This window comes from Dipteris shenzhenensis, chromosome 22, assembly GCF_047967505.1.
Source record: "Dipteris shenzhenensis isolate YYH24624 ecotype China chromosome 22, Dip_SZ_1.0, whole genome shotgun sequence".
In the NCBI taxonomy this organism is placed as follows: Eukaryota; Viridiplantae; Streptophyta; class Polypodiopsida; order Gleicheniales; family Dipteridaceae; genus Dipteris; species Dipteris shenzhenensis.
In genome coordinates, this window is record NC_141617.1 from 40,372,316 (window position 1) to 40,386,765 (window position 14,450).

Here is a 14,450-nt window from a genome sequence, read left to right on the forward strand (position 1 = left end):
GAGCTTGCTTGCTGAATCTATCAATGATAGTCCAAATCCCATCATTCCCTGACTTTGATCTTGGCAAATCAAAAATAAAGTCCATTGTAATACTTTCCCATGGTGCCTGAGGCACGGGAAGAGGCATAAGTAGGCCAGGTGCCTTCCGTCTGTCATACTTCACTTTCTGACAAGTAAGGCATTCAGTATCAAACTGATGTATATCTTTCCGCATCCCTGGCCAAAAGAAATACCTCTCTAGTGCTAGAGTTGTTGCTGTAATTCCTCTGTGTCCAGCATAAGGAGGTGCATGGCATTCCTCCAAAATCTTTTTCCTCATCTCCTGGGTGATGCATAGGCAATCATCTTTCATTAGGTACCCATCTTTCAGGGAATAGTGACTGGTGGATTGCCCCTCTTGCATTTGCTGTAAAATCTCACCAAAATCTGCATCACTAGCATATTGCTCCCTCATGCCTTCCAGGTCCTGATGATAAGCAATAGTCACATTATTGACCTGGGGTCTTCGGGACAAGGCATCTGCCACTCTGTTCCGAATTCCTGGGGTATGGACAATCTGAAAATGATACATTGACAGCATGTTTTCCCATTTCATATGCTTCTCGGAAAGCTTGGTCCGAGTCAAAAAGTATCTCAGACTTTGGTGATTTGTTTTAACAGTAAAATCTGCACCCAAAAGATAATGCTTCCATGTATGAATGGCATGAATTCCATGTATGAATGGCATGAATTACAGCTAATAACTCTTTCTCATAGATTCCCAAATATCTCATTCAATAGAATGATGGATCGCATCTTCCGAAAGTACAAGCATTTCACAGGTACTTTCTTTGATGATATCCTAGTCTTTTCAAAGACAGAGGAAGAGCACAGGGAACATCTTGCCATAGTGTTTCAAGAGCTGAGAAATCATCAGGTCTATGCAAACAAACAACAAGAAAAGTGAAATCTTCTTGGAAGAAATCCATTATCTGGGGCATATAATATCCAAGAACGGGAAACAGATGGATCCAGCAAAGATCCGTGCCATTCAAGAATGGCCAGAGCTGAAAACTGTGCATGAAGTTCGAAGTTTCCTAGGACTGTGTTCTTATCACAAAAGGTTTATCAAGCATTTTGCTGATATCGCAGCTCCATTACATGACCTTACTAAGAAAAATGCAGCCTTCACATGGGGAATATCACACAAGAAAGCATTCAATACACTCAAGGAGAAGTTGACTACAGAGCCTATTCTTGTAGTCCTGGATCTTTATCAACCTTTTGATGTTGATTGCGATGCTTGTGGAGAGTGTGTTGGGGCTGCATTACATCAGAATGGACATGTAGTAGCCTACGAGAGCCGAAGAGCATTTATCAACCCAAAAGGCATCACTAAGTATTCATACAACCCGAATGTAGTGCGGAATGCTGATTAAGGTGCCTCGACCCTTGGTCAAAGCTCCTTAATTATGATCAAGAGTGTTGACTCCGGTCAACCAGAGAATAAATATATATTTTTATATTTGTTTAGGTGTGCACATGTATTCAGTGGGGACGCCCACCGTGACTAGAATTAGTCCACAGTGTGTTATTTGCATGCAAAAGCGCTAACAATTAATGGGTGCCATGGTGGTGCGCTTTAATTAATTGTTGCAGGTACTAGGAAAAGTTATTTTTCCTAAGTGCTACGGGAGCCTAACAAACATCTAGGAGGCGGTTCGTGTGACCAAGTGCTTTGAAGACTCCAGAATGGCCCTTAGTGGCATGTAATAGGAATTAGTCTAAATTTTAGACAAGTGGCATGTTGCCAATTTTGAAATGAGCTTGAAGCTCTTGTAATGAATGATTCACGTTTTGGATTTTTGGGATGTATCAGACAGCTCTACGCTGAACTCTTGTAACAGATTCTCTTCAAGAAATAAAATACCTTCGGGGGGGTCCAGCCCAACATGTTGTCATGGGCCCTAGCAGTGTGGAGAGAGAGAGAGAGAGAGAGAGCTCTACTGAGTATTTCTGCGGTAAATTCACAGCATGAGGATCTGTAGAGAGAGAGAGAGCTAGTATTGCACAGGGGGAGAAGAGAGCTGCACAATTGCAAGCAAGAGGGTGTACAGGAGAGAGCCCCTCCATGATGTGCCAAAAGAGCAATCTCAACAGTTTGCCTTCTTTTCAATTGCCATGCAAAAAAGTAGGATGTTTGGAAAAATGCAAACCTTGAGAAACGTTTTTTTTTTAAATATGTTTCATTGCAGCATGGGGAAAAGCTTGCCTATCCCCATGATCTAAATCTTGCATGTTATTTATGCCCAAGTACCCACTTCTCCCTACACTAGAAGAATTGATTGACAATCTTTTTGTCATTCATTAAAGCTCTAGTAAACCATTTTTCCATCCCATCCTTTTCTAAATTAGGTTCGTCCAATTTCTAAGGATGCATTGATGTGCCAACTTTCCAAGTACAATAAGCTTAAAGGCAAGCTAAATGGAAGATATGCATACCAGTTTGTTAACAATAGGAGTACCCATAGCTTCATTAGCACTATGATGGCTAGATCTCTTCATATCTAGGTCTCAACATCCACATTATGATTGATGGTGGCCCTTGGACATTACACTGCAACTAAAGCATGGTCTAGTCGAAATATTGCTCAGTATTGAGGGGCTTCTTAAGATAGGCATATTCTATTCTTAAAAAGAGCCATTTCCAATCTACAGATTAGCTCTTGCTTTGGTTTGTCTACAAGTTGCAAAGTCTAGTTAGATAGAGGGTCGTGCTAATAGAAAATGAAAATGTGGATGAAAAAGAGCACAAGGAACATTGGAAAAAATTCATGCAATTACTTTAAGGCACCACTATTGCTATGGTAGCCAACTAAAGGTACATGCTAAACAACATGCAATTTCTAATGCTCAATAGATGGTGAAACTTGGGTCCACATGGCACCAACTTTCAAAATGCGTCATGGATCCACCAAGTCAATTCTTATCTACAATTATATCTCTCCGTGGAGGAAATGCCCAAAGAGCATGCAATTTGCATGGCTGCTGTATTCTACAGGCTTCTTAAAGAAATCACCTTTGAAGCCTATGCTTCTGTGAGTTGTAATCTACAAGCTGTTAGAATCACCATTTGATTAAAGGACAAAAGTAAGTATGACTATTCCAAACCTTCTTACCAAATGCAGAGCCCATTACAAGAGGAATCAGAAATCTAGAATAGGATCAAAGCACATCCTGCATAGTTAAACAATATGATGAACCAACCTTGCACGATAGACCATTCTCCATTGGCACAAGTAACAGGGTAAGAGTAAATCACACCAGGTGGCACATCATACGACCCATCTGAATACACTCCCATTGACACCCATATTCCCTGCAATAGAGATGACATAGGTCAGATCACAGCACAAGTAGAAGACAAGAATGACCCACAGGCTTGAATGTCCCAGTTTCTAGTTGAGAAGTTGGAATTCAAAGGAAGACAATTCCAATCTCATTCTGCACATATCCAGAGACATGTCCAAACTCATATTGTAAAAACAAAACAAACACTCCAGTTTTAAACCTCATCCTACAAACTGTGAGTTTGATAGCCAATCAAGTTCACAGCTCCAGGAAGAGTTTTTTATACCTTTGGAGTCCCAAGCACCCAGTCGCGAATATGATCACATGCAGAACTTGCAGCAGACAGGGCACTGGACAGCTTACGAGCCTTAATGATTGCAGCACCACGTTGCTGCACAGTGGTGATAAACTCACCAGACAACCTGTGCATTTTGTAAACATTATGGCATTAGCTCATCTGCTGGAAGGGAGAATGTTATAAATACTTTATAAAAAAGTAGCCTCTAAACATGAAAGTGCAATAAACAGAAAAGCCAGATGCAAGGAATTCTTCACTCTAGAACACGGTAGCCAACTTCTCAGATTCTCTCTCTCTCTCTCTCTCTCACGCACACACACACACACAACACACACACACATTGTTTAAGCCTCAGAGTGGTTGATATGCCACCATTCCAGTATAGCCCAGGGGCCATAAAGATATCCCATCATGACTTAAGAACCTAAGGAATCAACTTTTGAGTTGCCTTTCTTGGAAATTCCCCCATTAGGCTTACCTTTGTACTTGCTTGGGCATGCAATGCAATCTTCTTCTAATATTGAGCCTGATATCTTCAAAGGTAAGTAGCAAAATCATAAGTAAGGTAGTGGCAAAATTATGAACAGAACATGGCAACTGTTTAAAACAAACAGTCCTGTGATGTTCAGTCATGAGAGTCACCAACTACAGCTATAGCTTATCACAGATGAGCTTCGCTCTATGAGATGTCCTTCCATGAACTCTCCCTCTAACACGTAGAGTAGATCTTGTTTTAAAACTTGAGAACAAGCATGAGATTCATCAAGCCTCATTCGAAGCAGCATTCTGACTATCGAAAAGGGCTGAGTCTAGTAGAAGATGATTTGGCTTTGACACATTGAATCTCACCACCTTGAGTAGTCCCCAAGGCTCTAGATTTATCATGTACCCAATTAGGAGCTAGGGGGGTGACTAAAATCCTGGCCTTGCCACCTCAGTTGCAATGTGTGACTAGAGGACTATCATGACATGGGAGGTGTCCATGATGAGTTGGCTTTGACGCATTCTGTGATGAGACTAGGAGGTAGCATCTTTCTTTCATATTGAATCTCACCACCTTTGCTCCAAAGTGGGTTTCTTGGTATTTTCACAGCTTGTAGTGTGATGGGGTTACAGTTTTGTGTGTAAATGTGAAAGGCGATGTAACTTAGTACGCTTGCCACTATGAACATGTTTTGGTTTGGTAGGTGGTTAGGGATGTGTATTACATCATCTAACATCTATGATGTCTGTGATTTTCTTATCACTGGCATCATACTGGAAGTCAGAGGCAAACTACATGATGGAGACAGGTGTTGAGGCAAGTGTGTGTTCGTATATTCATGTGATAGCAAGTACATGGTACCTCATTTTATAGGCAAAGGGAGCCTTATCTTCACACACACACGTCATTAATGATGTTAGTGATAGGAATCTCACGACATCATAGATGATGTAATACAGACACCTAACCACCTACCGAACCAAACATGTTTACACTGGCACACCTAGCAAGCATAGTTCAAAGAAACGTTAACATAGTTCAAAGAAACGTTTCAATACTTAGAAACGTGAAACGTTTCAAAAAAACAAGGGGCATTTCAAAATTTCATTTTGAATATTTGGGTCTTTAAAAATGCAAATTTTATGCCCTGCATACATATAGTATGCTGCTAAAAAATCACAAAATGACTTCATGCAATGCCTATAATGCCCAATGATTATGGATGTACTCTAATCTGCAAGCTATTACTAGTTTAGTGTCACAAGAAACGTTTCTAGATTTTGCCAGCTGTTTCGTCTAAAAGCGGGTTAAAATTTTGTATTTTTTGTAAATTATATATCAAACATAAATAATTATCTCCAAATTCTCTCTCTCTGTGAAAAGAGCTCTCAGATACACACATACACATTGAGCACTCTCAAAAGAGTCAAAAACAATAACAGTCTAGCACCAAGGCGTTTCACCCAACGCACTGGCATTTCGCCTATTTCGGCGAAACGTTTCGCCGAAAAACGTTTCGAATGGGCAAAACACGTTTTCTGGTTACACTATCTTCGATTCAGGTTAGTGCAAGTAAAGGTATTCCATGTTTCATTGGTAAATGAAAAGTTTCGAAATGTGTTGCAAGTTTCAAAACGTTTCGTTACCAATGAGACATGTTTCATTGTGACTATGCTAGCAAGCCACAACCCCTTTCATACTGACACACAAAACTATAACCCCGTTTATAGTACAAGCTTCAAAAATAACAAATAAACCCCCCTTCGGAGTGAAGGTGGTGAGACCCAATACGAAAGAAGGATGCTACCTCCCACTCTCATCACAGGATGTGTCGAAGCCAACTCATCATGGACACCTCCCATGTCACAATAGTCCTCTAGTCACACACTGCAACTGAGGTGGCAAGACCAGCATTTTTGTCAACCCCCTAGCTCCTAACTGGGTACAAGATAAATCTAGAGCCTTGGGGGCTACCCAAGGTAGAGAACCCTTCTTGAAATTTAACTCAAACATGAAAACTCTAGAATGCCCAATCATAGTCGACCTTGTCGTAAAACGAGAGGTTTTTGACCTAGGCTATCACAGATTCACAGCATGGATCTCCTCTTGGTCTTCGCTTGTTTCAAGATTGCTTTGATCGTGTTTTCAAGATTGGCATGACACTTAGATTGTTCCAGTTCCTTTTGAAGCAATCTGCTTCCTTGTGCCCAAGCCGCTTGCAATACCTGCATCTGATCTTCTTCTATGTAGATTTCAAGTCGATATGATGAATGAAAGAGTCACAAAAGCTAAGTCTGATAAAAGAAATACCTCTTTCTTCTTTTGCTTCCATGACTTTGACTATATTCCAATTCTTAAATTCTCTGTTGTAGTCTGCTGAGTGTCAGCACCATCAAATAATTTTTTGAACATATTTTTAGTATAGAAACTGAAATTAAGTGCAACTTTCAATAATAAAAAACATCTTATAGTGTTTGAAATTCAATAACTATGTGTAGGTCATCATTGGCTACAGTCTAATCAAAGTTATATACCTATGAAACCTACATCATATAAATATAACCAAAGTTTAAACCTTGAACTCAGATTGAATCGGGAAAGAAATTCAACTACTTCAAGCAATAACTCAATCCATGTTACAAAAGCAGATTTTATGGATCACGGTAATTAAATCCACCATATATACACATGAATCATTGAGAGCATCAGTCCTTTACAAACAGGCCTGCGATTTCCATGATTCAAAACAGGGACATGGCAAATAACTCCATGGAAAGAGAGGCCATGCATGTATGCAACCAACAAAGCATGGAAACAAAGCAACAAGACTTTTTGAATCAGAGATACGTTTTAAGGATGCCCCCCAAAACTTCTCAACAAGAGGTAAGACCGAACAAATATTAGAAGTCTCCAATGTAGGCGATTAGTCAGCCAAAAGAAAGATTTAAAATGTAATGACACAGGTCATAAAAGTAGATGAGCATAGGCAGCCTTACTTAGCTCCTACACCTGGTTTACACTCTCACTACATTCTACGTGCCACCGATTTTAATGTCCAGTCAGATTGACCTTGTAGTGAGGGAAAGGGGTCATTGAGCACAAGCGAGATGCAGCAAAGGCCTCTAAGCCTAAACAATTCAAAGAAGGTGGAAATCTCGAAATTTGTCACCTTTAATGGCCAATACAGACACATAGAAAAGGCTATGCAGTTTATCAGGCAGTTTGATGCCACATTTGGTACATAAAACTTTTCTAAATCTTCCAAATTGTGCATGGTCATCTTCCATTTGACAGGGACAGCTCGTGCATGGTGGACTGCCCAAACTACGAATGGCTCAGCGCCAAAGAAATGGAAGGGCTTCAAGAAAGCCTTCTATAAACAGTTTAGTCTTAAGCAATTTAGGAACCACGTCCTCCTTGGTTGGGAGAGCTTGCATATCGATGCAAAGGATACAGTGGAGGTCTATCATCAAAGGTTTTGGGATGCCTATTTGCAAGTCGCTCCTTTCAAAAAGATCTCCAAGAGAGCCCAACTCAGGAAGCACAGGGCTGGTCTCAATCCGAAGATACAGCCTATGGTTAATACCCAGTGTCTAAAAGGGTCATACATGAAATAATGCACTCAGCATGTATAGCCAATCTTATGCACATGCAAGACCCTGCCACTATGCCATCTTTGCATGCAAGGACTACTAAAAGAAAAGAACCTAATTTTACCAAGTAGAAAAGAAAGAGTTCCCCAAGGCTGAGAAAAAAAGATTTCCGCCTCAAAAGCCAAGGGGCACTCTGATGTCAGGACCCTATAAGGGCGACCAGAATGTCATTTTTTGCGGAGAGGGGAAGTGCTTCCAATGTGGAAACGAGGGGCATGTGGCTGCCCAGTGCCCTAAGGGGCCTTCATTCTCAAGGGAGTAAAAGAAACCACAAGGACCACCGAGACCAGTGGCGGGAGGAGTCCAGGATGTATTGGGACGAGTTAGTGACCCGAGAGAGAGAGAGAGAGAGAGAGAGAGCACTATGCCTTGCTTGGGGCAAGATCAAAGAACAACCACTCGTTTTGTTTGACCTAAGGGCAAACAGATACCTTTATTTCAAAGGGCTTAGCTCGTATCAAGACCGAAGAGTTAGGCAAAGCCCTAGATGCTGATCAAATGTTTCATGGGGACACTATGCCTGTTACTCTTTGATTGGGAAACTTCGTGCGCATGTACAGAGTTATGTGGATCAGAAAGACTTCTTCGTTTGCCTACTCAAGTATATTGGTTTCACCATAGGGGTGTGAAGTTGTCTCTTCCTGAACGAGTTTTAGATTTTGTACATAGGGGAGAAATGCAACGGATCATTGCCAAGAACAGAGGGGAGACTATTCCCATTGTATCTGATGTTTTTGCCACTAAAGAAAAAGATTTGGAAGTACATACTGAAATGAATGATGCCGATAAAGAAAATTTTCAGTTTCTTATATCCTTCAAAGATTGCTCTTCAGAAGCCTGACCAGGGGAGCTACCCCTTGAGAGACCAAAGGATCATTAGATAGAGCTTCTACCTAGTAGTGAGCCACCCAATAGACCACCTTACAAGGTCAGTGCCACTCAGAGAGAGGAGATTATGAAGTAGGTATAGGACTTGCTGTCCAAAGGGTTAATTCAGGCCAGCTCTTCTCCATTAGTGCAGAAGGATGATCCCTTCTGTATGTGCATTGATTACCGCGCACTAAACAAAATGACCATCAAGAATAGATCCCCATTCCCCGTATAGATGATGTGCTGGATCAACTGAATGGAGCTAGTAGGATAGATCTAAAAGGTGGCTATCACCAAGTCCGCATACAACCACTGGATGCACACAAGACAACATTCCGCAATACTTTTACCCAGTGGATGGATGAAGACATGTTGTCTAATTATCCACAAGTTCTGGGTAGTTGAGGTCAACTGATTAGAAGCCGAGGGGATGTCACCAAGCTGTAAATAGTCCAAAGTACAAAGTTGACCTCTTCTTTCATCATAATTAAAGAGCTCCTCATTTATTTTTAATTATGGTCAAAGAGTTATTTTAATTTGTCAAGAAGGCCCGACTTCGGTCCGAGAGACTTGGTTTAGGCCAAGAGGGTTCAACTTTACTCAACCAAGATATTCCAACCTCGGTTGGAGAGAATTGGTTATAATTAAGGCGCCTTGGCACACGCTTTGGTTTGCTTGGTGGGGATGCCCACAGAGACTAGGACTAGTCTGAAGTTTTCTCTTACATGCAAAAGCTATCAATTAATGGGTTATCATTTAAATGTTTGCAGGTACCAAGAGGGGTCAAAATGCCCTAATCTTATAGAGCCAAGGAAGAACCTTACCAAAGCAAAGTAACCATGGGAGGTGGAAGGCCTAGAAAGATCCAACCCAAGGCCTGAGTTTAGTTAGTGGCTGTAGTCTTGACACTCGGCACTTTGCAAGAGTAGAGAGTTCATCTCTCTTTGTATTTTCTGATTTTCTAACATTTGGATACGGCACCCTCTGGCTGAGAACATTGTACTCAGATTTTTTCATTGGGAAATAAAATCCCAGGGGGGGGGGGGGCAGCCTGTTGGTTTTGGGCCCTAGTTGGTGTATGAGAGAGAGAGAGAGAGAGAGAGAGAGGATGAAGGAAATCATGAAATTGTCAACAAGTTTTCGTGGTTAGTTGTCACTTTACCAGAGAATTGCCTAAAAGGTTGTATCTGCAACATACAGAGTTGTTACCAAGAAGAGAGAGAGGGAGAAAGAGAGAGAGGATGAAGGAAATCGTGAATTCATCATCTTATTTTCATGAAGAAGTTGTCACTTTGCCGATGCACATTCCAAGTTTCTTTGGATCCGGATCCGACACATGGACAGTTGGGATTTGTTTGTTGCAGTATGCTACTTCCCTCCCAAGACCTCCCAATTTGCTAGAGATATTCGAGATGAGACTGAGACATCTCCATTTGCAACGCTCTATCAGTCCATTGTTGACTTCTTGAGCCGCAGAGAAGTCCTCCTAGTTGGGGACTTCAACGCGAGGATAGGCGCCCGTCAGATACCACTCCTCAACTTCAGGGATGATTCCATTCTACTGCCAGACATTGACCTTGAGGGAGCAGGTATGTTATGGGTTTCAGCTAACAAACGAGGTCCGGTGACATCTTATGGGCAGGCCCTATTGGATCTTGCCAGGAAGCATGATCTTATTATTTATAATGGTCTGTTAGATGCCCCGCCTTAGGTGGTCTCACATGCTTTCAACATGGAGGAGGCTCTAACGTTGTTGGTTACATCATGGGATCCCCTGCCTTCACATCTCGCATCACTGATTTTTCTGTAGCACCTCTCCCCCCAGGAGCTGATCATACCTACTTATTCTTTAGTATTTCCACTCCCCATCGCACGGCACCTTCCACCCCACTGATTTCTTACTCCACCTATCATGACATACGCTTCGACCACAATCACTCACCTATTTACTCAGGCCGTTTGTACATACTTCTCGCTTATATTGACTTCAAACCCCTATTAAAGGACCATGCTGCCCTGATCACCCGCTCACTACACGAGGTTGCCCTTCACGCTTTCCCTCACACCACTCGCTCCACCCATCCACCACCAACCGGGACCATACCTTGTAATAGCTGGTGCAATGATGAGTGCAAGGCTTTACGCCGTCAGCTCAGATTCGAAGCCAAAAACAATCTTCCGAGCGAACCAAAGACACTACGCAAGTATCATCGACTAGTACGTAGAAAGAAACTAGATTTCGTTCGCCGGAACGAGGAGGAACTACTAAACATTTTTTTATATATACCTTCGTAAGACTAGAATAAGTCCAATCATACAAATTTAGAATTCTTGTTGTTCTAAAGATCGAAAATCTACAAAGAAAATAAAAGAGAAAATGAATGAGAAGAAAAAAGAGGTAAACAAAAACTTTTATGAAAAACAAAAGGAAGACATACTTAGCAAGCAAAGCAACACTTATGTCGTCATCAGTGCCCAAGCATAAGCAGCTATACTGGGTTAATACGTCAAATAAACAAAAGAGAATGAAAACAAGAAATAAAGAAGAAATGAAGCAGGTGACTTAAGAAAAAATAAACAAGCAAGTCAAGATCTCTCTCTCTCTTATTTAAAACATAAAAAGCTAAATGGCCCTTTACACTTATGTCTCATTTCTACAAAGAGGCAAAAATACATCTCTAACTTAGAAAGCACAAGTATACTCAAACAAACTCTCTTTTGAAACTAAAAGAAAAACGGGCTATTCAGCTCCCCACTTTTTGTTTTCAGCTTATGTTCAATCATTCTAAACAAACCTAAGGCCGAAACACCATAGATAAAAGACTTCATATCTAAGAATGTGCAAACTTTTTTCATTATTTTCCTTGGATTATACCTCTCTTGTAATAGTAAAGTGATCAAATTACTACATTGAGTGATAAAAGACTCCTTAGTTGTACAAAGGCGGGAAAATCTATGGAATTGGGAAGAAATGACTCCATATTTTGCCAAATCCGAAATGTTTGAGTCAATGTGAGGCATTTTTATAATGTGTAAACGACTATATTCAGGTTGTTCACGTTTATCATATATATCAACCTCTAATCCTATGGTAGATTGAGAAAGTCTAAGATCAAAGAAAACACAAGAATCCCCTCTTGAAGTGCAGTTCAGTTCACAAGAGTCACGAGGACAGATTCCTTCTCCAAAAGCTCTAGCGTCTTTGTACATAAAGTCTTGAAAGTTACATTTGGTACAAATAATTCATCTATAAAACGCCTAACTTGACTAAGCTTATGTAAAATGATAGGGTAGGTATTGATAGAAATAAGACGTTGCATAAACTCAAATTCATAAGTGAAAAGATAAAAGTTTGCTAAAAAGACGGCACAATTAGTGCCCATGGGGATTCCTATAACTTGTTGAAACAAAGAATCACCTATTGTGATGTAAAGATTATCTAGAAGAAAATCTATCTAAGAGCAAACATCTTCTACACTTACTACCTTTGTGTATCTTTTCTTTTTAGAACCTATGTCATGATCTTTATTTTTTAGCCACAAAAAGTCAAAGCATAAGGCTGTTTTCTCAACTTTTAGCACTTTGCATCTATCTTTGTCAAATCTCAGCTTGAAAACTTTAGCCACTAGCTTTTTAATTCTAAACTTCAGGTCTTCCAGCTCAACTTTGTGTAAAGCGTGGTAAAATCATAGGTTTGAAGGAGAATAGGAGACTCTTTTTCCTGAATGCTTCGAGAGGAATTAAAAAATTTTACAACAGGAATCACTCCTACAGAGTCATTTAAAATCCAACTTGAGTTCAAGGGGACATCTGCCTCTTTTAATAAGTCCCTCCAAAGTTCATGGACACTAGGCAACATGGCTTTGAAGCAGTAGCTTAGCCATTTAGAGACATTCGTCAAAGTAGTCTCACAAGCAGCTGCAATAAATCTTGGCTTTTTTGGAGTTTTGTGAAACTTCCAAGCAGCACAAAGAAAAGGTATGCTTGGATTGCAAACAAACCCAGAAGACTTGCAAAAACTCTGATGTTTTGAGATTAAATCCTTTTGAGAAACTAAGGCAGCGGCATAAGTTTTGGCAGACGAGTTCACTTCTCTCAAAAGACATTCTAAGTAAAACTTTTTGCAAATAAAAACAAAGTTATTGGAACATTTGTCCAAATAAGAAATGACAAAATTCCTATGGAATTTTCGAAGAAGAGTTTCATCTTCTTTAGAAAGATGGTTACTTTTCTTTGAGCAAATAACCAAAGGGACTTCTAGTTTCAATGCAACTTTCTTCAAAATCTTCCCTTTCCATTCTGATATGATATTTTTAACTCCTAAACATTCTTCTAATTGCAAAACAAACTTTGAGATTCCCTTATCGATAGCTTTTAAAAGGCAAGACTCTTTAAAAGAGTACAATCGAAATTTCGTGCCTTTCATGAAAAGGTCTCTTAGGTTACTAGAAAGCAAAATTGAGGTATCAGTTGTGACTACATGTCCTAAATCCGCATCAATAAAGCTTTGGAATCTCTTACTTTTACAACAACAAGGTTCTTTAAGGATAGAAGATTTTGAATGCTCTGAAAGTCTTTTACCTATCTCTCCATAGTTGAAAGCCTTTTGTCCTAAAGTTTTTACATACTTCCAAGCTAATACTGGATGCTTCCAAATTCTTCTCACAAAATGAGGGAGAGAATCCATTACTTCAGGAGACTTCAAAATGGAGTTTAAGCCTATCTTGTCAAGTGAGGGAGAAGTGTGAGATCCATGGATGAAGACAGGGCCAACCATGGCAACCTGCGCCGCTTCGCAGTACTGGACCCGTACTGAATGATATGATGTCCTTATTTAGATATAGACTTCTTTGCTTTGAAAGGAAGCTTTTACTTTTAAGAAGCGATCCAACGAAGTTTTAAGTTGTATATAATGGAGCTTATTTAGATTCAAATCCTTAAAAGAGAAGTTTTCCAAGGTGTATTGAAGTTTAAAAAGAACTTTGACATTATATTTTTCAAAAACTTTTATTGAAAAAAGACCCAGTGACATCAATCTATCTAGGTAGAGTAGCCTTCTTTTATAGTCTCGAGAAGCAAAAACTCTTGGAACTAAGGAAGTTAAAGGAACTAAAGGAGGAGGAAGTGGAGGAAGAGGAAGTGAGGGAGGCAACTCACGAACTACATGTGAGATTGCAGGAGAGCTAGGACAACCTCGTAACATAACTTTAGGTTTCCATACGATGATAGGTGTATGACTATGTTGGTAATGATGAATGTTAAAGGGCTTGAAGGGCTTGATATGAGTTCTCCACTTCAAAGGGTTCTTTTTAGAGGTTCTTTTATTTTTACGAGAGTTGATTTTCCTTCCAAATTAAAACCTCTTGGGAAGAAAGTGTGTAAAGTTCTCATCCAAAACAATTCACGAGGACGAGCAGCCTTGTAAAAGTCCTTGGCATTATTAAAATGGCCCTCTATATGCTCAATGGGAAAGCAACGAAAAGATTCAAAACCAGACTTTGCCATTGCTGCATATAAGGGTTTTGAATTCTCAATTAAGGAATTCTTCCTATGAACTTTTTTAGCTTCCCTAACATGTTCTTGAAAACGAATAAAAGCTGTCCTATAGGTTTGTCCTACATAAAGCATATTACTACTATGTATGTTATAGACAACATAAATTACTTGCGTGGCATGAATAGGACTAATAGAAATAGAAGTCTTGAGATGCTTGTTTCTAAGACGTCTTAGTTTATTAAGAATTCTTATGTTATTATTAGTATAATGAGTGCTAACTAATAAAGCCTTAAGGTTAGACCAATTAATGTTACCTTCC

General features: G+C 40.0%; 1 protein-coding gene across 1 annotated transcript in view; it reads right to left on the reverse strand.

Moving 5' to 3' along the window:
- Window positions 1-14,450, reverse strand: part of LOC147888105 (malate dehydrogenase) — a 34,146-nt gene that overhangs the window by 11,346 nt on the left and 8,350 nt on the right. The window contains exons 5-6 of the mRNA XM_087393428.1: window positions 3,617-3,752; window positions 3,247-3,358 (exon numbers count right to left, since the gene is read on the reverse strand). Of these exons, the coding sequence (XP_087249554.1) occupies window positions 3,247-3,358; window positions 3,617-3,752 (248 nt within the window). The remainder of the gene's footprint in view (window positions 1-3,246; window positions 3,359-3,616; window positions 3,753-14,450) is intronic.